Source organism: Opisthocomus hoazin, chromosome 6, assembly GCF_030867145.1.
Source record: "Opisthocomus hoazin isolate bOpiHoa1 chromosome 6, bOpiHoa1.hap1, whole genome shotgun sequence".
In the NCBI taxonomy this organism is placed as follows: domain Eukaryota; kingdom Metazoa; phylum Chordata; class Aves; order Opisthocomiformes; family Opisthocomidae; genus Opisthocomus; species Opisthocomus hoazin.
Window position 1 is genome coordinate 66,504,482 of NC_134419.1, and position 23,443 is coordinate 66,527,924.

A 23,443-nucleotide genomic window follows, 5' to 3' on the forward strand; every position below is an offset into this window, starting at 1 on the left:
ACTGCATTTACCTCTGCCCCTCCTTGAAGCCTTGGAAAGGTTTATCGTAAACTTCTCTATAGAGACAGGGGAGCTCCAGCATTCTTGAAATCTGAACATCACACACAGGATCATCCACTTTATCTAGAGTGGCAAAAAGAACATGCATATTTGGTCAGGACTGCCATACCAATCTTTTAAGCAAGTATACCTGAGGCAGCACAACAGAGCTGCCAGTATTAAATTGGCAAATTTTGTTCACAGTTGTTTTTATAAAAACAAAACCACAAAGGCTACTCCTGCTTTTACAGTTCACAAGGAGGTAAATGACCTGTTGTGGCACACTGAAATTATGCTTTTGTCTGACACCTTACTTAAACAGAATTTACGATGTCTATTTCACCTTTCAGCAGTCTTTATCCATTAGATGAATTTAACACATAGTAAGGAGCTTTATTTGGGCCAAAATGAAAGCAATTTAGAGGCTATTAGAATTGCATGGCTCTCCTTTAATGAAACAATGGTATTACCAGCCCTTGAACAGGTTATATATTCATAAATCTTCTGTCTGGAAAGGAAGGTTGGATTCCCTCCCGGATTATAGGTAGAGCTGAAAAAAAACTAGACTTTTTATGTGAGCTACACAAGGTTCTCGTAAGACGGGCTTTCTCCCACCAAACGAGTCACTTCAGAATTGTCTCTCAAAGATTTCACTGGGGAAAACCAACTCTTACCCAACAACACAGATGCGGAGGAGAGAAGAAGATACGTAACTGGAAGCTCCTACGGCATAAACAGTGGACTGCAGAAGCCTGCTGCCCAAAGAGCTGTCAGACACAGGGGCAGCACCTGCACGCAGATCTGTGCCCGAGTGACTGAAGAGGAGGAACACTCCTCAGTCATTCTGCAGAGCCAGAGAGTTTAGGAGAACCTGGGCTTCAGTGGGACAGTGTGCCCATATGCTGATGTCTGCCCACGGAATGGATTATACAGGCTGCGACAAAGAGCAACCATTCCTCCAAAGCAGCTAACACTTTTGGTGAAGTGTGACACAAAAGGTCACCAAGACCCTTCCCATGGGCTTTGGATGTTCTACGTCAACATAAAGACACTGAAGAGCAAGTCACTCTCACAGACACCCAACCACAGCACCTGCATCGCATTCTTGTATGCATGCTAGTAATCTTTTATAGATTTTTCCAGGAATACCTCATTTACAGGCAATCTAATCCCACACATTAAGTAGTGTGTTTTCTAACCTTACACAGTTAAAACTGAAATAAAGACACACAGATTAAAACCTCTTTAGAAAAATGAGATGCCAGAAAATAAAGTGGAAATGATTCAATGAATTACATGCAGCTTAGGTCTTCTCACGAATTCAGACAACTAAGTTACAGAAGTCACAGATCCACAACACTCACAGAAACATGAAGCCTGAATCTCTCTCTGTTGCCTGTAGGTTCGGATGTGACCTCTGACCCTGACAACATCCCCGATCTCCAGCTTGGTTTTCTGGCCCACCATTTCTTGGAGTTTCTTCATCTGTTTAAGCACAGTGAGACTGCTGGGTGTGCTTAGATGACCTGTAAGAAGTGGGGGAAAGGAGGTCAAGTGTCAAGGCCAAGAGTACTGTCCTTTTGTGTTCATCCAAACACCTAAGCATCACAGGAGTCTTTTTTAGTAATAAGGGGTAAGGTCCCAGGTGTCCTGGGTAGCAAAACTTTTGGGTGACAAAGTTAGTTTACAGCATTATATTTATTTAAATAGTTCACCTGGGGAACGTGTAAAAGGGAGGAGATACTGATTTACCACTGAAAATGTCATAGATGGGCTGCAAAATTGAAATCTTATTTTGAAATGGGTTTTGTAAGTTTTTGATTTTGTCATGCTCAGACGGATGAGAGGGGGAAAGAAAGGTCAGCTAGACTTTTTACATAAAAGAAGAACGAGTCATCTGAGGTGGGGCCAAAGTATTCATGTGATGTAATTTGGTGTCTACACTGAAGTGAATACAACTTGACAGAACTTCACGTTTACGTAACACATTTTTGCAAGAGAGTAAATTCTTCATAACTTAAAAACTGATTAATGAACCAAGTATCCCTGATCACAATTACAAAAGGCTGGCAGAAAGCTTCCTGTGCCCCCTAGCAGCTGTTTTCTTTAACAGGTACAAATGAATTGATTTCTGTTAATAATACAGTGCCCATTCAAGCACTACTGATGTACATCAAAAATAAGAACAGAAGGCTGAAACGAGTATTCTGGGACCTCATTCTATTTCAAGCAGTATTTCATGCAATTCCTTTAACGAATTTAAGTTTCTCATAAAAAACTGCTTTGATTGTGGGTGCCCATTATTTTTTTGGAAAGCTGTGCCACAATATCACCTCTCGAAAAGTAAGAGCTGTCTTCTAGACTCCAGTTCCAGTTGTGATTGTTTATACCACTTGTCTTATGATTGTTAAATAAAAGTAAGTACAAATTGTCTGTCTGTATAAATGGGCTTGTTCCACGGACAACAGAGTTTTTAGCTTTTACTCCAAGCTTCCTTTCCCCATTCTGTGTGTGTGTAACCCCAACACTGGCAGATGGCACTAGTAACATTTATGTCAGTAGTATTTGATCAGTTCCATATCAGGGCTGTCAATCTACTACATGAGCTGTCAAGAAGGTCCGAAGTAGAAAGTACTCCATACTTTGATCTATGAGACAGTGGGAGAAAAAGCAAAGAGAAAGCCAGACACTGGCTGAGTTCTTCTGTTATCGAGTGCAATAATAGATTAATTTCAAATGCACAATTTCTGCACATTTAGAACTTTCCCAAATCGTAAAAGACTGCTGGCATCATCCCACTGTGTGTTCAGCTACTTTTGAGTTCATCACTGACAGCATAAGCATGAGCAGGAGAATACGAATGGAAACAAAGAAGAGAAGACGAGTCCTGAAACCATTGTATCACAAGGGTGGGGAACACAGACCAGGCTGCTGGGTCAATGGATTGACTTTGGAAACAGAAGCTGTGGTATGTGGCAGTTTTCCAGCCTAGTTCCTCACTAGATGAAGTCACAAAAAGAACCATGAGCAGTGGATTCTCTGAACAATGTCACAGCATAGAAGTGAAATACTATATTACTCAGATAAGGAAAAGGCAAGACAGGTCATAATGCAGTGGTTTTCTTTGCATGACCATTGGACACAAGACCAAGTAATATGAAACTCTGAAAATGGCCCAGGCTGTAGGATGTCATGGTTTAAAATTAAATAGCTGAATTGGCTCTTCTGTAAGTTTGATCATTTACCAAATTACATAAGACAGACACAAGCAAAAATGTACACTTAAAAGAAGAATTATTTATTTGATAAATTACCTGATAAAGATGTCTCTGCTACCATGGGATTTTTCCAGCAGACACAATTTATAACTCCTGTACTATCATCCACTGTAAAAAAATTTGCAAGAATTAGAGAGTAAGAAAGCAGGTAGTGATGTTGCAAGAAGTGAAGATACACAGATATATAGGATGCGACTGCCAAAGGTATCTTGCTCCAACCAGTCTGAAAGGGAAAGCAGGTGCTCAGTCCCTACTTACACCTCTGAAATAATCTCCACAGTCGTTTCAGTCATGAGAAGTAGCTCAGCATCAGATACCATGCTTATGTGCGTAGCGAGCAAAGTAACATGTATATTCTCAAAAAAAGATCAACCACTAATTTAGATTATGAGGCTTCAGTATTGGCTACTAGTCTCAGAAAAAACATCAGTGTTGAAAGCTAAAGCCAGAAAAATTAAAATACGAAACCAGGCACAAAACACAGAAGCATTACTGTAACAGTAGGAAAACAACACTTCAACATTGGAGGAGTAGAGTCATGTGAATAAATTAGGAGTGCTGCCACCTCCAGCTGCATCGATTTCCATGCTAATATTGTGCACAAAGTCTGCTGGTCTCTCCTGTACAAGAGGATGTTCCATTAGAGCAGAAAGGCAGCTGCTCTAGCCAGGAAGGACAGAGGACAGCAAGTGCTTGTGGTTATGCTCTAGGCCAGGAATTCCCAACTTAAAGCATACGTACTGGTGACATGCAAGCCACTTCCGTTGCTAAAAAAGCTTAACACCTTCTCCTGAGCAAGGGAGTTGTCTAGCTTTTCCTGTTTTGCTAGTATCTAATCAAAAAAAGTTTTGTGATTTCTGCCCCAGGCACTGCGTTGTCAAGAACAGCAGAAAAAGACAAAATCCAAAAAACCCTAAAAAACTATCAGAAGAATCAATTGTTCTGCATATCAAGAGACTGTATAAGGATGGCATGTCCAACAAACTCTCTCTAAATAAAAAGGCACTAAATGTCTGTCAAACCACAGCAAGGATCACACTTCCAGTCCAGCTAACGCTCCAAGCACCTTGCTCCTTGAATGTAGCCATCTCCAAGACCGAGCCTCCATTCTTCACAAATTGGAATCTCCAGTTTTCTTCTGCTCCTTAAACCACATCCATGACTACAAAAGTAACAGCAATGTTTACCAGGAAGGTACAGATTGGTACCTGCAGTTGTTTCCTCTGGGAATCACAGCATCAAAGTAACATGCCTTTGCATTGTCTCACATGTTTTAAAACAGTCTCCCTATTTGGGGGGTCCAATTTCAAATCATTGTCTTGCCTTCCTGTTTCCCAGTGGCTTAGCTGTACATTCATAATAACAATACAGCATTTATAAGATGCAGGCAATTCCAAATTCCATCACAGAAGTGTGATCACCTCATTGCTATCCTCCTTTTGAGCTGCTGTCTCTGCAGCTATTTCAGCAGTTTTAATTTTGTAGCAGAGCACAGACAATGATCCAGTTGGTCAGATTTCCTCTCATTAGTATAGACAAAAAGTAACTATTTTATTAGGAGTCAGAGTCCTCCCATACCATGCAAAGGCATTCATACAAGACAGCAATGGCAATAAGAAACAAGGCAGATGACACTTTACTATTACATTACTGCAGCTTCTAGATGTTCCAGCTTGCGACTGGCTCTGTTGCACCAACTGCAACAGATACACTTCCTAAATAGGGCTTAGAAACAAAACAAACAAGACTTAAGGATCAGGAAGCCAGACAAACCCTCACTAATGTAACAGCTGCAAATGGAGTCCTGGAGAGATTGAACTGTTCTTGACCACACAGGGAATCTGGTAGCAGAGCAAGACTCCAGAACAAAGCTTTCCCAGTTCACAAACAAAAGCTTTGAGCAAGAAGACAAATACCTCCTGAACCACTGATGAATGAGAAGTCTTGCAATTGTACTCTAATTAGACAGGAGAATGTTAATCTATTTTAAATGCACTTAAGGGGTCTACAAGCTTTTGAAAACTTTCTGTGCTCCCTGTGCCACCCTTCCTCAACTCCTTGTGTTTAAACTTCTGTTTGTTTGGGTTTTGTGGGTTTGTTTTGGGGGTTTTTCTGTTTTGGTTTGGGTTTTTTTTTCTTGACTCTTACATTAACTTTTTGAGGGGTAGCACTCTCAAAGCTACCTGGTAAGTGAGATAATTGTGTTCATTTTTATTTCTTTGTAACAAAAAGGATATGGTTCTTACAGGGCCTGCATGAGCCTACTGAGATTTTGTTTGTTTGTTTTTAAGGCAAGTGCCTTTCAGCCTTTCAAAACAGTTCTGGAGTATAAGGAAAAGCACACATGATGTTTGGTTTTGTTAAGAAGGAAAGGAAGAAAAAAAAAAAAGAGGTCAGGAAGGTGCATTAGCTAAAATATGAGCTTGTTCAAAGCTACACTTATATTAGATATCCTTCTCCTAATTGCTCCTAATAATAGCAAAAAACAGTCAAATCAAAATGTCATAATCAGGTTTTACAAAACATGTAATTTTAATTTTTTTTTTTTAGTTAGGAAAGAGTCAATTCATTCTCTTTTACAAATACTATTTTATCACCAGTTCAGGCTGTATGGTTTTCAGCAGAGAGAGGACCTAAGATTCTCTTCAAAAAAGCGGTGTGTGTTCTGAAGTAGACAGATAGAAAATGAGGGGGAGAGAGAGTGGCAGTGACACAAAGACATTTCAGTCCTCTATCAGAGAAAAAGTAAAAAGGGGGAATTGCTTTGTAAGTCACTTTTAAGTAGAAGGAAAGCGAGCAAGTACTGAGCAGCGTGCAGCGCTCCAACTGACGCAACGCCTGCCCTGTGACTCACCAACCCGAGTCTGTCGAACTGAGAGATGCAAGCAGTTACAAGCAGGAAACTGTCTAAGAAGTTACAATTTTAGGCTGGCAGAGTCAGCCTGCCTGAAGGGGAGGGCAGGCTGGGGAGGGGCACCCTGGCAGGTGGCCTGAAAGCTCAAACCAGGAACTGCTGGAACAAAGCGTGGAGCTGGATTGGAAAGGACAGCAGGAAGCCAGGCTCACTGAGAGCTGTACTTAAAGGTCGGCTGATCTAAAACGAAGGCCTTAATTCCACTACTCTGCAGCTTCTTTTTATTTCTATTGCTCCATTTTCTGCCCCAGCCAAACATTTCCAACAACTTTACACCCGAACTAATACTGAGAGCAGCATGGGAAACCCTGGCCCGTAGAATTGTTTTTGCCTTGGTTATTTTGATTCTGTCTTCCTCTCTTCTCATGAAATAACTGCATTTACATACCAATGCAATAAAAGAGTAAGAGCTGACCTTCAATTTATGTTTCAACACTTCATTACATCATCAATTACATCTCCGCCTCTAAACTTAGGTGCTTGTTTAGCCTGTGCTACTTCAAGTGCCAGAGAAACTTGTGCTTCAAAATATTTACTGCCAATTCGTTATACAGCGTAATGGCAGGGCCATAACAAACATCCAGAAACTAGACTTAAAAAAATCTAGAAAACACCCACTCCAAGAAACTTGCGTGGACGTTTCTGCAAAGCAGAGTCAACTCTGAGCAGCCGCACCCAGTGCAGGGTATGCTATACCCACAGCAGTTAATGCTACTCTGTAGCAGCATGATGCAACTGCAGGTGTGGAAGCTGGGACCTGGTTAAGTTGTGAACTGTATCTTCACAACACTCCCGTGAGTCAGGGAATTGCTGCTGACTCCATTTCATAAGCAAGGGAATTGGGTAAGAAGGGGCGGTGCATGACTTACCTCCATCAGGTGGAAACCCATGGCAGAGGAAGACACTGGACATGAGTCCTTCAAGTGCTTCAAAAGGATCTATGCACTTGGCTCCCCCTTCCTACTGTGAGATGACCTCCCCCACCTTTTGAAACTTGCCACATCACCACTACTCCACTTTGCTTTTTCTCCAGATGAAAAAGACAGCTGAACAAAATGACAATCAGATGTTTTCATGTTAATAAAATAGTCTCAGTATTGGCAAAAGCAATAGCGAGGAGACAACTCCCAGCTGGTGTTGGCAAGGACTGGTACTATGATGCTTGAGTTAGATTTGCTAAGACTCTTACACATCTAAATATAAACAAACTCCTGACTGCTATTAAAAGCTGGCACCACATTACGACAAAACATACAAAAAGTCAGCAGGGATTTCTAAGGTCCAGGAAAGGAAGAAGAGACTTCCCATTTGCAGGACTCTTAAATCCGTTTATAACTGACCAAAAGAACTGTGCATATATATATATATACACACACATATATGAGAGGAAGATGGCAGAGTCCAGCGGCAAAGCAACAACCAAAACGAAGATTTGCTAGTTGACCCCAAATGAATCAGTTATTCTGTTTTAACTACTTGTTTCTCTGCTTTTGAAGTGGAGGTAAACAGTAGCATCCCTAAATTTGCTAAGTAATCTGAGCTGCATATATACGCTGTATTAGGATAACAGAACAGTTATATCAAGAAAAGACAATGATCAAGTAAGGCAACCTTTAAGTTCTAAAAGTAACTAAGATTAGAAGGCTGCTAAATGAAAGAAGAAAGAAAATTTTCTTACCTCCATAATTATAAAAGGCTTCTCGCTCCTTCGTTTGAACCACCATCCCGACAACATCCACCTGTCTTACTGGATGTCCATTATAAAAGAATATACCTAGAACACAGAACTTTCTTGGTAAGTGTAACTATTTCTTTCAACACCTCATCCTACATAGTCACATTTGTCAGTAAAAAACATACCTTTTTACATATTTAATATATCTTAAGTCATACAAGGTCTAGTCACGTGAAAAAAAATCCCCTGGATCAGAGAGGACTGGGAACACTAGCAGGAAGAACTATCAGCTCTACCTAGGATACCAAAAGCGTGTTTTTGTAGGGTGTCAGAACTTTATTAACCTCTTGTTTTCTTGCACATTTGGATCTGAAGAACAGTTTGTTCGCTGCAGGCATTAGGAGCTTTTTCAGGTTTTTTTTGTTTGTTTGTTGCTGTTTTGTTGGGTTTTTTTGTTTTTTGGTGGGTTTTTTTTTTTAACATCTTCATCAGGCTTCAGAATAAATAACAGAACACAATGGAAGCAGTTTGAGCTGCTCACAACGCAGCTGTTCCCGATTAAGGCAGAGTCTCCAAAAGGAAAACTAACATAATTCTGTCTTTCATTTCTAAAAGAACAGGAGCCATGGGGGTTGGTGGGAGAGAAAGAACCCTCTCAGATTGCGGAGTACACTGTGCAGTCATCGTGGACAGCATCCTGAACTTCAGTTTCTGAAATAACACTTTCTAAAAACATCACTTCAAAGCTATTTTTGTGCTTCTATAAAGATGACTTGAATAATGCGTAAAAACACGTCCAGGAAACAGTGAGGAATCAGAGCCCAGTGGGCTTTGACGGTACTGAGGTTGCCACATGCTGTAATCCCTTTCAAGAGTGACAGATGTTGTTAACAAACACCGATGTAAATGTTATATGCTGAAGCTTCACAGTCCACTAGCAGGAGGATAACAGGGCAATAAGCTCCAGATATATCCTGGGCTGGCTAATTTTCAGTCCATACATTTTCTTCAGTTTTTGAATACTGCTGCTTTACTGAAATATGCTATCTGCGATGTTCAAAAACTGTCTTTTAAAAACTAGATAACTCAAGGGACTCAGAAGGGAAGAGTTGGCTCCAGATACTGTGGCAATTCTTATTCTTACAAAGGGAAAAAGAAACGTTGCAGCAAAGGAGTCAGAAAAATTTTCCATATTAAAAAAAAAAATCAAAACCAAAATCCAAAAATAATTGTCCTGCATAGCTGGCAGCCTTAAACGCGCCTGGAATTAACTTTTTTCACATAAGACAGACAAAAACCCCAAACTTTCAGAAGAAATCACAGGTGATCAGCCAAGCAGCTCATAAACAGAGGTTTTGCTCATAAAAATCCACTGCAATGTTCTGAGAACGCATCTGTCACTGTCATCTTAGAGCTGGCTATACTAATCATGTAGTCACTGGTCAGGTCTCATGTAGGGAATGTTTAGCAGGTCTGTCCACTTTTCTCTCATTCCATTTACCAGGACACCAACAAACACAGCTATAGAAACTCTCAATGGAGATGGTCTCAGTGTATATAATTATTCATGAAACCTTACAAAATCTCTAAAAAACAAGGTCTGAGTGAGTTTCAGGTTAAGTCTGTGGAGCAGAGACTCCAAGCTCTTGCCTGTGCAAACAAAGAACATGTTACCATGTTTATTTCCCAGTTAGTAAGCTCAGTTTTGGCAAATGACAGAGACCAGATAGAACAGGTTCTCCCCATAAACTCACATAGAACTCCACCCTTACTGTCCGAGAAATTAACTGAATTAATTTGAAAGATGAAGTTATATTTACTTTATTAAAAGTTGTTGAACTTGACGACTTCAAGGTGTAAATTGTTTCTCCTGACAGCTTATTTGTTCAAATTATGTTCCTATTGGTAGCAATAAAAATATACTAAACATTTGAAGCTATGCTCAGGCACATTCAGTCAAGCTCCCAGTAACCCAGTAAATAACACATACATTAATCGGCTGTTACCACAACAGGAAGCCACAGCAGCGGTGTAGGGAGCTATAGACACAGAGCTCTCTAGGGCAAGTTCTGGTCATGTCTTTACCAGCACTACTGAACACTAAGCTGTTTGCCATTGCTTTAATTATTATTACCTCCTTTTACGCTATTTGTAGCTTCCCTTGCTTGTTGATAAGCTGTCACAATGCAGTGGGGCATGATAACTCTGCGAAAAGCTCATTTCCATGATGTGATTATGTGTTACAACAGAGTTTGACACCCACTCTCATTTCAAGGCCTCTAAGACAACACAATTGCTGTTTTTATCTGGGAGGTTTTCCAGCCTGCTTGTCACCATTTATAGCAGCAGAGTAATTGGCCAGGTTTACCGCTTTCCTCTGTGTTGTTTTAATGGATTAGTCATTGTGGCATCAAATCTTAATACTTAAAAATGGAAAGAAAAAACTTATTAGGTCATTCAGTCCATTTCCTCAGGGCCAATGCAACACCATTCCGTACAGTAAATTCCTGGCAATCTGTACAGTCAGGATATAAACAATCCCAGTGAAGGGCATCCCACCTTTTTCCTGTGAAGGCTGCTCTACGGTTTAGCGGATGTCATTCTAAGGATGTTTTTCCTGACATTCAGTCTGTGTTTCTTTCCATTCCTCCTAGTTACCACTCTTTGTTTTGCACTCATTCATTCTTAATTACCATTACTTAATGACTGATTTATAGCCAATCCTATGCTTAGATTCAACTGGTCTTTAACAAACCCATTAAAGGCAGGAAACATTGACAGCGAACACCTAACTTCTTCCTTCCCTGAAAGACATTTATTTAGTGTTTCTGTTGTGCTATCATTTGTTGCCAATAAATAAGATACACTGAAAGATGTCTGGTTTGGTATATACGTAAGACCAGGAGAATGAAGAAAATAAAATCTAGGATGTTGTTCTATGACATTTCATTTTATTCTTTAAAGTTTTATTTAGAACATTATACAGGATTGCAAGCAAGCTCAGTTGTGCAAAACACCAGATGCACAGGAAGCAGCGAAAGCTCACATGCACCAGTTTTAAAGGCTGATATCTTGACATGACATATACCACTTCCTTAGGATCATCTTAAGAAAAAAAAAAAGTAATAAAATACCTGAACGAGTTCCTGAAGCAGAAGACAATGCACTTCAGTAAAAGAACAGGAAGGGAAGTGAGAAGGGAAATTCAGGTAATTTAGAGGTGAAAAGAGAACAGGATTGTACTTTCTAGGACTGTTCCTGCTCTTGTGAAATGTTTGTTGATATTAACAAGTTTAATTCTTCTGAATATATTTTTGCATGTGTATGTACTAACGTCCAACTCCAAACTCCAATCCTATTCTGCTGACATTGAATTGTTCCTGTATTTTTTTTGCAATTGAAGTGTCTCTAATTGAAGTAGGAACAGTTTTTACCAGATGCATTAGCTACACCAGTACTACTATAAGACTGCGCACTTTAAAAAGGCCTCTAAATACTACTGACTCTAGTACAAACATCAACAGCAGACTACAGCCTAATTCTTGCAATGGATTTAAGACAAAAATCTCGCATCATGTTAAATAACAAAGAGGTATATACACTGGGCTTTGCAGTTCATGAAGTCCCCACATACATAAAAATGGTTGTGAGAAGAGCAAAAAAAGGTCAGTCCTTCATTTCTGCAATAGCACTGCTGTTATCCTTGCTGTTAAAAGAAAAATAAACAATAACAACAAAACCTACAAGGCAGAGCATATTCCAAGAGCCAAACAGATGTACCTTGTCTCTGTGGAGCAAAAAAAAAAAAAGAAAAACAAAAACAAACAAAGCAAAAAAAGCACCAAAAGCAAACCTAAAACACACACTCTGCTTAGGGTTTACTGCTTTTCCTCATTAATTCGAAGTTCCTTCGGTTCCTCCCTGATAATCTTGCATCTTGTCAAGCTTCAGTGTGGTGTAATGAACACTTCTACAGTAGAAAACATACTGCAGTCTATTTGAAGTCTTTGTAGTGAAAACAGAAATTCAAGGTCAGACCCGTGTTGCTTTAGACAATGTACACATGTGGGTGATATTGGCTGAAGACCAGCAGGAAACAGACTGCAAAGCATACAATTTTCAACAATTGTTAGGAAATTAAAGGTGCGGTATAAGACTCAGCACAGATTCCAGAATTTACAGTAAAGTTGTTCAAATGTATGAAGAATGTCATATATCTATCATATCTAGAAATTAAGGAGACAAAACCGCAGAACCTGTATCTGGTTTATAATATATTAATATCCAGAGGAAAAAGCAAAACACATACAATGCATTTGTGACACACAGCAATGTCATCAACTGTCAAAATTTTGCAACAATGAGGTAACACATAAAATCCTTCTCAAATGTCGAAAGATATAACACATATGGCCAGAAAAGACTGCATTTTTAGAATTAATTTTATCAGATTATAACAAGCACCACCACACAGAAGAAACACGTTACCTTAACGTAAAAGGTAGCTCCCTCTCTCTCTCTCTATATATATATGTATGTGAGAGGAAGAAAAGCCATTAGAACAAACACATTTTTCACACATATTTCACTACAACCTGTTGTTCTTAGAACTGTTAAATATACTAATGTCATTTATCTTAGAGGCATGGAAAATTACTGGTGTTCGTGAAGCTCTCTGCAACCCCTTGATAGAGAGCACAACATAAATCAGTTATAATTCTGTGTGCATCATAATCAGCACACATAAGTACATACCTGGCACTTGTTTAGATTCTCTCATTTCTTTTATATCTTTAATATAGAGTCTTGCAAATGCAGAAAATACAGGATCCATCCCCCAATGCAGAGAAGGTGTCTCTTCTTCATACTTCTTGGACTCAGACTGCATTCAAAACCTGTGAACGCAGGAGAATTTATAATTATTTTGTACACAAGTAAAGGCCTGTTCACATAGGTTTCAGCTGAATGAAAAAATAGCTTGTGATTTTACAACAATAACACAGCAGACCTGATGAAGTGACACAGGAACCTATCTAACACAATGTTCTCTTTGTGTAACCACATGAAATATTCAAAGTATCAATAATGATGATTTACTTGAAGTACTCAAACTCCACAGCAACAGCATTTTGCCCAGCTCCTTCAAATGGAACAGAATTTCAGGGATTTCTCCTCTATGGAGCCATAAACAGAGAACCAAATACAACACTTCTCTAAACAAGCTAGATTGTGGGATACTAATTGTTCCTTTCTGTGTACTTGATTATTTTTTCCCTCTGTCATTCTCTTCCCCTTCCATAAGATATTCTCCTCATTGTTCACCCTGTGCTTCATTATGGTGGTGGGCGAGGCTTCTTTTATATAAAACAAAAGCAGCCAGCCCTTCTTTATTTTGGGCATACAGGCTCCAATAACTTCGTAATTGTTACTTTCCCCTTTTACCTCTTCAGATTTCCCTGTTTAATGCCTGCTATCTTCTGCCATTACCAAAGCCAATTCTTTGCTTATCACTGAGTTGATGTCAAAAAAACCCAGCACTCAATTCAGGAAGGATCCTTGTAGAGATTTGGAAGCTGAATATACTCTTTATTAGCTTCTCCTGTATGGACAGCTAAATTGTTCCCATAAAGCTGACCAGGTCACCCTCAAATGGGTGTCAGCCACTTACAGCTGTAGGACAAAGGTGGTAACTGGGCTGATTTTGAATAGTGTGTAATAAGGCTGAGATTTGGCAGCTCCGGTCTCCTGAGAGGGAGCAGCTCCCTGCTAAGGTTTGCCAGTGACCTCTGTAGTCTGAGGAGATACTTCTAGCTACTGATGTAGCGGCAACATGCCATGAATATCATGGTAGCATCTCGCTTCTTTGAGAAACAGCTGAGCTTGGATTATGCATGATGTCTTTTTTCACACTTAAACTCTAATTTGGGACAGAAAAAATGGTGTGTAACAATGTACTCGAGCATTGCTGACATCTGCTCTACGCAGTGAAAAGAACTGCAGATAACAGTTGTATTCATTTTCAATTTTTTTTAATTTTTTTTTTTTAAACAACAAAAGGTTAGTGACACTTTGACCTTCCTTTGGTCATTTGTTCTGTGAGATGTTGAGAGTATCTGGTGTAGTCAGTTCCACCAGTTACTTCATCTTCGAGTAACAAACTAGTTTTGTTTACACCTGGATTTATGCCTCCCTTCCCACTCCAGGCAGTTTTTCCCCAACCTATCCCTTTTGCACATGCAATGTCTATTCAAAACTGTCTCACCATCCTCTTCTCACTCAAGCCTCCCGATGAAGGACACTTTTTCTGCTGCTGAATTGCAGACACTGCTCAGTAGAAATTTATAAACTGTTAACTGTATGATCTTAATAATGCACAGCTGCTATTCCTCCATATGGCAGTTCTCTGGTTGCTCGCTACAGTTTATGTCAAGTTTAGATCATAATCTTTCCCAAGCAAACACACAGTTTGAACCTGTATTTTACTCGCATGCTCATTTTCATAACAAAATTTGTGTCCCCCATCCCTCTCTTTTTGTGCTGGCAGTCTCTAGTACAAAGTTGCCTGCATTGTCCCTATGCTACTGTGCTTTTATAGCTTCTATTAAAAAAAGTGGGGAGAGGGGGAAAAAAAGGGAAAAAAATTTAGCCCAACAAAAAAGGATAGTGAATGAGAAGAGTTCACACATCAATCAGCAAACATACACGCTATAGTTAATCAAAGCTAACCCATAACAAGTTGGAATAAAGAGAAGCACTACTGGTCAGCATCATCCGCATCCTCCCATCCACAAACACGAACTTCTAAGACATGATTTTGCGCTCAGTGGTGCTACAGTCCCCCACCCATTTCACTTTTAGTGGCACTTCTCCCCTGACAAGAAACATGGATACCATGACAGTCTTGTTTTCCACCATCATCTTTTATACAAAGCAATATTCCTTTGGGCACCAGGGCCTCCAACTTACTCTGTGTGGTTACAAAGTCTCTCATAGCTCAGCACCCATTTTTGCTCCTAGACAGACGGCAGACTGAGCTAACCAGCCAAAACGAGAAAGCCTGTCTAACTTACCGTATTTTGCGTGAACCGCCACTCACTGGAGTAAAATGCAGAAGCCACCCCTGCACATGTGTACAGCTGATGGGAAACCCATGAAGACACACCGCTGGAGACTAATATCTGCATTTTGGTATATTAGTAAACCGTTGTCAAGCTTGAAATGTCCAAATGTTAACAGATCACTAGTCAAAAGTCCAAACACTTCTAGCTTAAAGGAAGCATCTCCCGAAACCTGCTACTGCTTCCCTGTCCTGAAGGGAGAAGAATTTCTGCAGCAAAAGCTTTTTATCTCAGAAACTACTGGGAGTTAAATCTCAAATTCTCGAGCTTCCTTCCAGCTCCCAGGCCTTGTTACTGCTCTTCACCGAAGAAATCTACACCCATCACATCTATCTTCACGTACTCTGCTTGGTGCAAGTCTGCTACAGACACACCAAGTTTAATCTTACAGACCTGGAAAAAATTCCTTGATAAAAAGTAAATCACACCTCCAGCACTATGAAGATATCACAAGATTTCTTGAAGTTGACAGGACAAATCTGCTGAAGCCATGCATTACAGACACCCCATCCACACCAGCCTGGGACAGTGAAACCGTACTCCAGCCACTCGCTCGCTTTCAGCAATGTCTGACAGGCACATTGCAGAGCACTCTGCACGGCAGTCTCCCCCTTGCCTCTTCATGGCCTTTCCAACCCCTTCCACCAGCCAAAACCAAGCCTATTTTCTTTCTTCCCTCCCATGTAACTACTTGGCAGCTACATTTGAACAGTGACCTATTTAAAGCCAAAAGCTTGTGGCCTACTGGAAAGAAAAGATATTTACTGCCTCCTGCACACCTTGCCTCCACGCACTCCTACTACAGGTCCATTCTTCTTGTGATGGTAACAGCAGTTGTCTTACAGCTCGTATACCAAAGGAAGATGTTAAGTCAAAGAAGCAACCCTTTCCAAAGTATCTATTTTTCAGTTAGTTTCCAAGCTTGTTTCAGGCAGACTAATAGTATTAGAAAACATAATTCTTATAAGGCAGATAAAATACTTCCAATCAATTTCCCTTCCACTAGATAACCGTATCTTTCTGTCACTTTTTCTTAAGTTGGCACAGGAAGCCTCTCCATCCCAGGGGTTAATTAATTAGTAAGCCATCCTGGCGAAAGTAGAACTTGCCATTATGCTGGAAGAGTTTTCAGCTCTTAACTGGTTAGTGATATGCAATCAGCAAGGAAGATAACAGTTACCCTGCACAGTGAAGATCCAAGGGGCAAATAGCAGGCATTGTGGAGACACAACATTACAATCAATGAGCACACAGACAGCTAACAATGGACAATTCTGAACAGACATTATATGTACAAATGTTTAAGGATTAAACTGGCTTTTGCTGAAAGACACAGATAAGGCTTAGCAATACAAACAACACAGAGTCCTAGCAAAGGGTCATCCCTTTCTGCAATTTGTATTAAATGCAGTGTAATGAGTCTACAGTTGCTGTAGTGCAAGGAATTCAATCCTGCTACTGGAGAAAAAAGGCAAGAACAGCATCTGGCCCACAAGTTTATTAGATATAAGATATCTGTATTGCATTTTTACCTCTCTATAAAATAACTCCAAAGAAAAGCTATAAAGGCATAATCAACAGCAAAAAAAGCATTAAGTTCTGCTATTTAGACTGCTTCTTGGGAAAACAATTCTGTTTCAAAGGCAAAAATCTAAAGTTTACATAGTACTTATCTAAATACAAATAAACAAAAAGACCTCAATTTGAGATAATTCTAGGCACTAGCTTATTAAAACAAGGCTGTCTCTTTCACCTACTGCTATCAATGTTAGCTTTCCTGACTGTAGTGAGAATTACGCTAAATCCACAATCCTCAGAGTTGTCTTGTGAGCTCAGCAAAGTATTATCCTAAAAGGGAAAGAAGGGAAACCAAGGAAAATTGGCAGCCTTTATGACACCACCACCACTCAAAACCAAGCCCATTTTCTCTCTTCCCTCTCAAGCAGCCTATCTGGTAGCCTTGTTAGAACGGCTCCCCCTTTAACACTTCAGTAATTTGTTCAACAAAATCAGCCCTGGCCAATAAATTTCTTGGCTCCTGTTCCTGTGTTCACCATGTACCTTTTCAAAAGTGGTAAATGATTAAAAATTGGTCTTCTTCCAACCCCAGTGAAATGGACACCCCAAAGAAGAGTGAGTATCTGTTCTAACGTTTCTTGTTGTCTTTTCTGCAGATGTGATTAACAACCAAAGCTCTTGGAGAAAATTTCCTTTAGTTTGAAATTAATCGCTTGGAGCCATAGAATATGCTGGCAGACCACTGCAAAGATTCTTTCTCAAGTTAGCTGTGAATCAGAAGCAGAGAATATTTACCCACCAACACAGCTTAAACATCCTACCAGGCATTCACTCCTCTCCAGAGACTGCCACTACTCTACTAGCACTGATGATTTACACGGGAAGCAGCTCCTAAGCTGTTAGAGTTGCCAGTCCAGTGCATTAAAACAACTTAAAGTCACCATTGGTTTACCTGAATAAATCAAGCTACAAACTGTGGCTGTTAAAGAACTGCTTCATGGGTCAGCCATCCCTGCCACAGAGAAAGCAACCTAAGGAAAGAGGAGCAGAGTCAACAGCTGGGTTTTGTGACAGCCTGTGTCATCTGAATTGATCTCATCCGTGTTTGAGTCAACACTCTACATGACAAATGAGTATTATTCAATTCTTCATGATCAGTGGAGTCAATTCCAGCATAACACAGTTAAAACCACCATATTTCAATAAAAGTTTTCAATTACCCAAGGCCACATACAACATTTTAAATTAAAACCAAACCAACCTCACATCTTATTATACAAGCAGATCTCAGTGAGCTGGAAACTAAAGCTTTTGGTTACAGATAACATGGAGTAAAGATTCTAAAAACAAACTTCTAAAAGACTTTTTAAAACACTGCAACAAATGTCAGTAAGGCCGCCACATGTCCTGTAGGCCTTCTATACCAGGCAAGTGAAATTCCAATTTAAAAAAATGTTTTTGAAACATAATTAAGAGAACTAGAACTTCTCTGAACTTCCAGAAGTTTAGCAGTTCCTGAAATGTTACTTGTACAAGTGTTAACATCTGCCTAACCTCCTGAGATAACACGTTTACAAAAAAGAATTACAGAAATTTTCTTAAAGACACTGTTTGAAATTTTAAACATCATATGTCTTCTAATTACATTAGATTATATTACAATACACTTCCCCGGCAAGGGAAGATGGTGCAAGACGAAAGACCCATCACCACAAACTCTCGCCAGTAAGGGGTCTAACAACAACATAGAAAGGTATTGCCCATAATGCCTATAGTAATCAGGATACAGAGGGGGCAAAAAAGGCTTGTTTTATCAATAACCTGACATCACTACTGTGTAATAGTCTTCTACTGGAGTTAATGTCTCTTTATCGTAACCTGTAACGTATTTCCCTCTCTCTGTTTTTTCCTTTCCACAGCACTATCTAGAAATCCTTCTGGACAGGCGCGTGTGGCTGCAGAAGACCAGACAGACTGGCTCCTCCAACATCCACAGTCTTGGAAGGAAGGGGGACAAGGCCTGCAGTTCTAGATTGCCACCTTTGGCACTGCAACTTGTTTAATACGCAAGTTAAACCTTATAACGAGATTTTGGCACCCAATTTTCCAAAACCATCATTCTGGAAAACTAACAAGGAAGTGTGCAATAAAATAAACAGTAGGAGTAGCTCCTTCTGATCTTTGGCCCATGGCGTTAGTCACAAGATACTTTCCTACATATCAAGAAATCAGCAAACCACTCAACAGACCAGCAAACTAGCTGTGTACGTTTGTTTATCATGGACAGCTGTAAGCTTACCATAAATAAGGTAGTAGTAGTCACTACTGATAGTCAGAAAGTTTCACTTGCTATTTGTATTTTAAAGCTATTAGATAATCACTTTGAAGCACCTTCTTCAACTAATTCTCTAACCTGTCTCAAGTGAGGGCAGGATGAAGTCTATGAAGATGATTAATTCTCTCTGAAAGCTCTTAATCACCCACAGTGCTGCCAGAATGAGCTGAGCTGCTAAAAAGACATTTTTTCACTGGGAGAAAAGGTTCTAAGTATGAAAAAAACCCAAATGAAACTAAAAATAAATTACTTCTTATAAATAATAAGTTTGCTGCTTGGAAAAACAGCAGTATGGAAGCTTTGATAGGAAGAGAATTCCAAAAAGGCTCTTGGCAAAGGAAATTTTTTTGACAGATACGTGTGATTTACTGATCCAACGTAAAGGAATATTAACTCATTCAACTTAACTAACAGAGCATAAAGAATAAAACCTAATTCCCCTTGGCTTAGGGCAACACATTTGCTTTCCTACTTTGGTATAGCCGTGTAAAACAGATTTAGAGTCATTTCTCATATGAACATCTTCAAATTTCAGAAAATTGGGTAGAAGTGGAAAGCATGGGTTAATTGATTTCCGAAGCTATTGGACCTGTGAACTCCATAACAAGGTTGACTCAATTTCTAGAGGCAAGTTTTCCTGTCCATTTCCCTCCGTTCCTCCCCTTTAAATTAGTTTATGCATCTGGTATAAATTAAAACAGCCTCTGGAGTAGGATCAGAATGGATATGAACATTCACAGCACAACAGAGCACTCCATTACAACCAGAGACTCCAAAATAATTAATCCTACCATTTGGTCTAGGTGCACAGCTGTGATAAAGTTTTCAAAATACCCCCAGCACACACCAAAGTACTACATTATGACAGACCTGCTTAATGTTCTGAAATCAATTTAAGTTTTTCTTTGCTATACAGGTGAACCTTTCAACTATATAAGAACACTGCGAGGCTGTGCGTGAAACATGGTGTCCAAATAGCACTGTTGTTGGTATATACAAAATAATTCAAATAAGAATAATTTTCAAGTCTCGGATGCAACTAGGACCATCATGTATATTGTGAGTGTAACTAGAGACTGATATCACTCATTTGGAGCTCTTTTGGAAGATTGAGACTTAACTGTCATCTTCTTAGAAAGATTAATGCAGCTAGCTTGACACTGATCTCTGTTTCTAGACCGGCTGCATTTGTTCTTTGTTTGGTTATTTTTTTATACTATTCCACAAAATTATTCTTTTTCTTCCCCAAATAAAGCCTTGTAATGGTTCTTGTCTGAAGGCGTTAGTAGAAAAATGTTTAGACATTCCAAAAGACAAACCCGTGCAAAATGAAAGGCAGCAGGGAAAAAAAAAACCAACATTGAGACTACATATATTATTACAGTGTTCTCTTGCTTATCGGGGTAAGTTTGAACTATTATCCCATGTAAGAACAAAGCTTTTTTTATGTTTTTCTAATGCTCCTCACACAGGTCCTCTCAGCCAACACCTAGGAAAAGTATCAAAAGGGTGGGGTTTTGTATCAAAAATGGAACAATTCCCAGCCTGCTGCTCTCTGAATTTCTTTTGAATCATAGAATCATAGGCTGGAAAAGACCTCAAAGATCATCAAGTCCAACCATCCACCCAACACCACCATGCCTGCTAAACCATGACCTGAAGTGCCACATCTACACTTTTTTGAACACCTCCAGGGATGGGGACTGAACAGCCTCCCTGGGCAGCCTGTTCCAATGTCTGACCACTCTTTCAGTAAAGAAATCCTAGTATCTAATCTAAACCTCCCCTGATGCAACTTCAGGCCATTGCCTCTCATTCTATCACTAGTCACCTGGGAGAAGAGACCAACACAGGATACATTGGTTGGTTACATTTTGTAACCATGTCTCCTTTCTGAGGACTAGAACTTTTATACCCCCATCAAGCACAGTATTTCTTAGTCACACCCAGGCTGCTCTGACCTACAAAACCAAAAAGTTTCTGAAATGCCAAAGATGTGTAGATATTTCTTGATTTCTTATGACAAGTTGTTCTGCACAAGCTCTTCTACTGTATTCTATGAACTTTGAATGATCTAAAGAGTAGTTTCTTCTCAGCTAAGGAAAGCTGGCTCATCATCCCTTATCTTCAGCTGCTAAACTCTATTAGGACCTATCAAAAAAACAGAGACTTAATCCTCAGTAAAATTTTGGGTTAGCAATTTTTATAATTCTCTGGGGATGTTCTAAAATAATTAATATCTTACAGATGCTCCCTCTGAGGTCTGTCCAAATCTCACCACTGAGAGTGGATATAGGACTGATACAGAACAAATCAAAACTGTTCAGGAATACCTGTCCTGCAACCCGAGCATCTTCTTAATAGCCTTCCTCCTTACAGAGCAAAGCTGGCTAGACTTCTTTGATAGTTATGATTTTTGCTCACCTTTAAAAACTTTTTCCGAATACAATAGGAAGGCACCCAATGGACATAACACTATTAAGATTCTTGAAAGAAAACACCTCACCAATGACTGTGGCTGCAACTTCTTACATTCCCTACATGAATTACAGTCACACCTAACATCATCAAATCACTACTATTTCCAGCTTCTTGGTATGTAAAAAAACCAGCCTTTTATAAACAGATTTAAATGTCTCCCTTAATCGCATTTGAATTTGAATAGATGCCACTACCTCCCTCATGCTTCTGAAAGTGACTCCTGTGTACTGCATCCAGAACAATATCTTATAACTCAGCCAGAAGCCACAGGAATTATTTTTCCCATAGGTAATTTTATTTTCTACTACAGAAAACTCAGTCCAGTTAATGTAATGGGCACTTTCGGCCTAATCTGTAAATATCGTGTGATGTACTATAAAACAGAATTTTGCGGATTAGATATTAAAGGTCCCTTCTGTCAGAAAAATAAAGATTCCAGGGCTCTCAAGACAAAAAGTGCATCACATCACAATACTCTGTTTTCTTATAAGCAGGTCCTAGTGCCCAAAGTTTGCATATACTATTGTCGAACACACAACAGCTGTTGTTTGCCTTAACAATTGACAGATTATTACAGCTCCACACATTGCTGCTGTGCCAAGAGACCCTAAATAAACCAAATTCTGCTTTACAACACATAGTAAACTATTTTTTTGCCTCAAAAGTGAGAATTATAGAATAGCTTATAAAAATCTTAGTAAAAAGAGAAGAACATTACACATACATAAACTATTTTAAATATGGCTATAATAACTTTTTTCAATTAAAAACTATGCTTCTTTTCTCTGTAAAATCAATTTACATTTTAAAGTCCAACTTTAGACGAATAAAAAGTTGGTATCTCTCATTCTAAATGTTATTTCCCCTTTTTGCTAGAGAGAGAGAGGGAGAGAGAGAGAGGGAGAGAGAGAGAGAGACAGTGTGTGTGTTTGTTTTCCCTACTTTTCAGTATGGTATATTTTTAATAATAGTTGTAGAAGGCATAATAAACTTCCTGCTTACGGTTACCACATAACCAGGATTGGTTTACTGGCTGGCTAGCCATAATAGAAAACAGATTTAAGAACAACTTATTTTCATATTACAGAACAAGTTATTCAGTCCCAAGATTCCAGAGCTGATCAGGATCACAAGAGAACACAATGTCCATTCTGCTAAAAAAGATTCCTGGGAAACAGAGGAAGAAATTCAGGATTTGCAGAAAGAAAAGCAGCAATACGTGTGGGTTTTTTTGTTCAGACATTTTTTGTGCCCGTATTGACTGAAAGCAATACTGAGATGCAAAGCTATGTTTATCCCTTAATAAATTTCTAATCCTAGCTGCTATGAGAACTAATGCAAATTTGAAAGCCACAAACAAAAAGAGCAAATCAGCTTGTGACTCCTATGCAAGAGGAAAGGTCTAATTACCATCTGGAGGAAAGACAAACATGGCGAAGCATTTGTAATACATGCTTTCATGTGACTTCACTAAAGCTTCTAACATCCATCAGATGGGGGGGGGGGCTCTGCAAGTTTTAAATACTTTCTTTGCCTTGTGTTCATGTACAGTTTTGACCAAATAGATTTTGCTTTAAAAGAAATATAATCTCAAATGATTAAAATGGTTAGAAAGTACACAGCATTATAGCTACAGTAGCAGTATTTTAATTTTATATTATTTTAAAAGAAATCAATACTCTAGATAGACTTCTTCATGTGCAGTTCTGTGAAAGATTGCTATAGTCATCAAGACATAGAGGGAAAGAAATTTTATCATACTATCTACTGTATTAAAAATGCAGCTATCCACCAATGCAGCTCAGTATTTTAATATTACCTGAACATTCCTATAAAAGGAGTTTTTTGGTTAAATACAAACCCAAAAGCGTCCAGCCTTCTTGAAAAATTTTATCATGAAAAAGGACCTGAAGTTTTTAACTGCATTAGTCAGTTAATCAATAAAGAGAATCAGCTATGTAAGTTTCAAGTTGTGGACAGTTTCCATTAAGTGAGGTTTGCCTCTCACCCAAATGAGTATAGAAGCACAACTAACCCCTCCAATTATATATAACTATGTTTCCAAATATCAGTCTTGAACGTGTT

At 39.2% G+C, this 23,443-nt stretch overlaps 1 protein-coding gene across 5 annotated transcripts in view; it reads right to left on the bottom strand.

Moving 5' to 3' along the window:
- The window catches only part of STN1 (STN1 subunit of CST complex), a 47,125-nt gene that overhangs the window by 17,913 nt on the left and 5,769 nt on the right, over positions 1 to 23,443 (bottom strand). For 3 of the 5 annotated variants that reach the window (XM_075423682.1, XM_075423685.1, XM_075423683.1), the window contains exons 2-6: positions 12,662 to 12,801; positions 7,910 to 8,005; positions 3,354 to 3,425; positions 1,404 to 1,565; positions 12 to 123 (exon numbers count right to left, since the gene is read on the bottom strand). In XM_075423682.1, coding sequence (XP_075279797.1) covers positions 12 to 123; positions 1,404 to 1,565; positions 3,354 to 3,425; positions 7,910 to 8,005; positions 12,662 to 12,794 — 575 coding nt within the window. In that variant the 5' untranslated portion in view covers positions 12,795 to 12,801. Of the gene's footprint in view, positions 1 to 11; positions 124 to 1,403; positions 1,566 to 3,353; positions 3,426 to 7,100; positions 7,278 to 7,909; positions 8,006 to 12,661; positions 12,802 to 17,494; positions 17,575 to 23,443 lie in introns of those variants that run through there. The other 2 variants (XM_075423684.1, XM_075423686.1) reach the window with 2 other exon arrangements.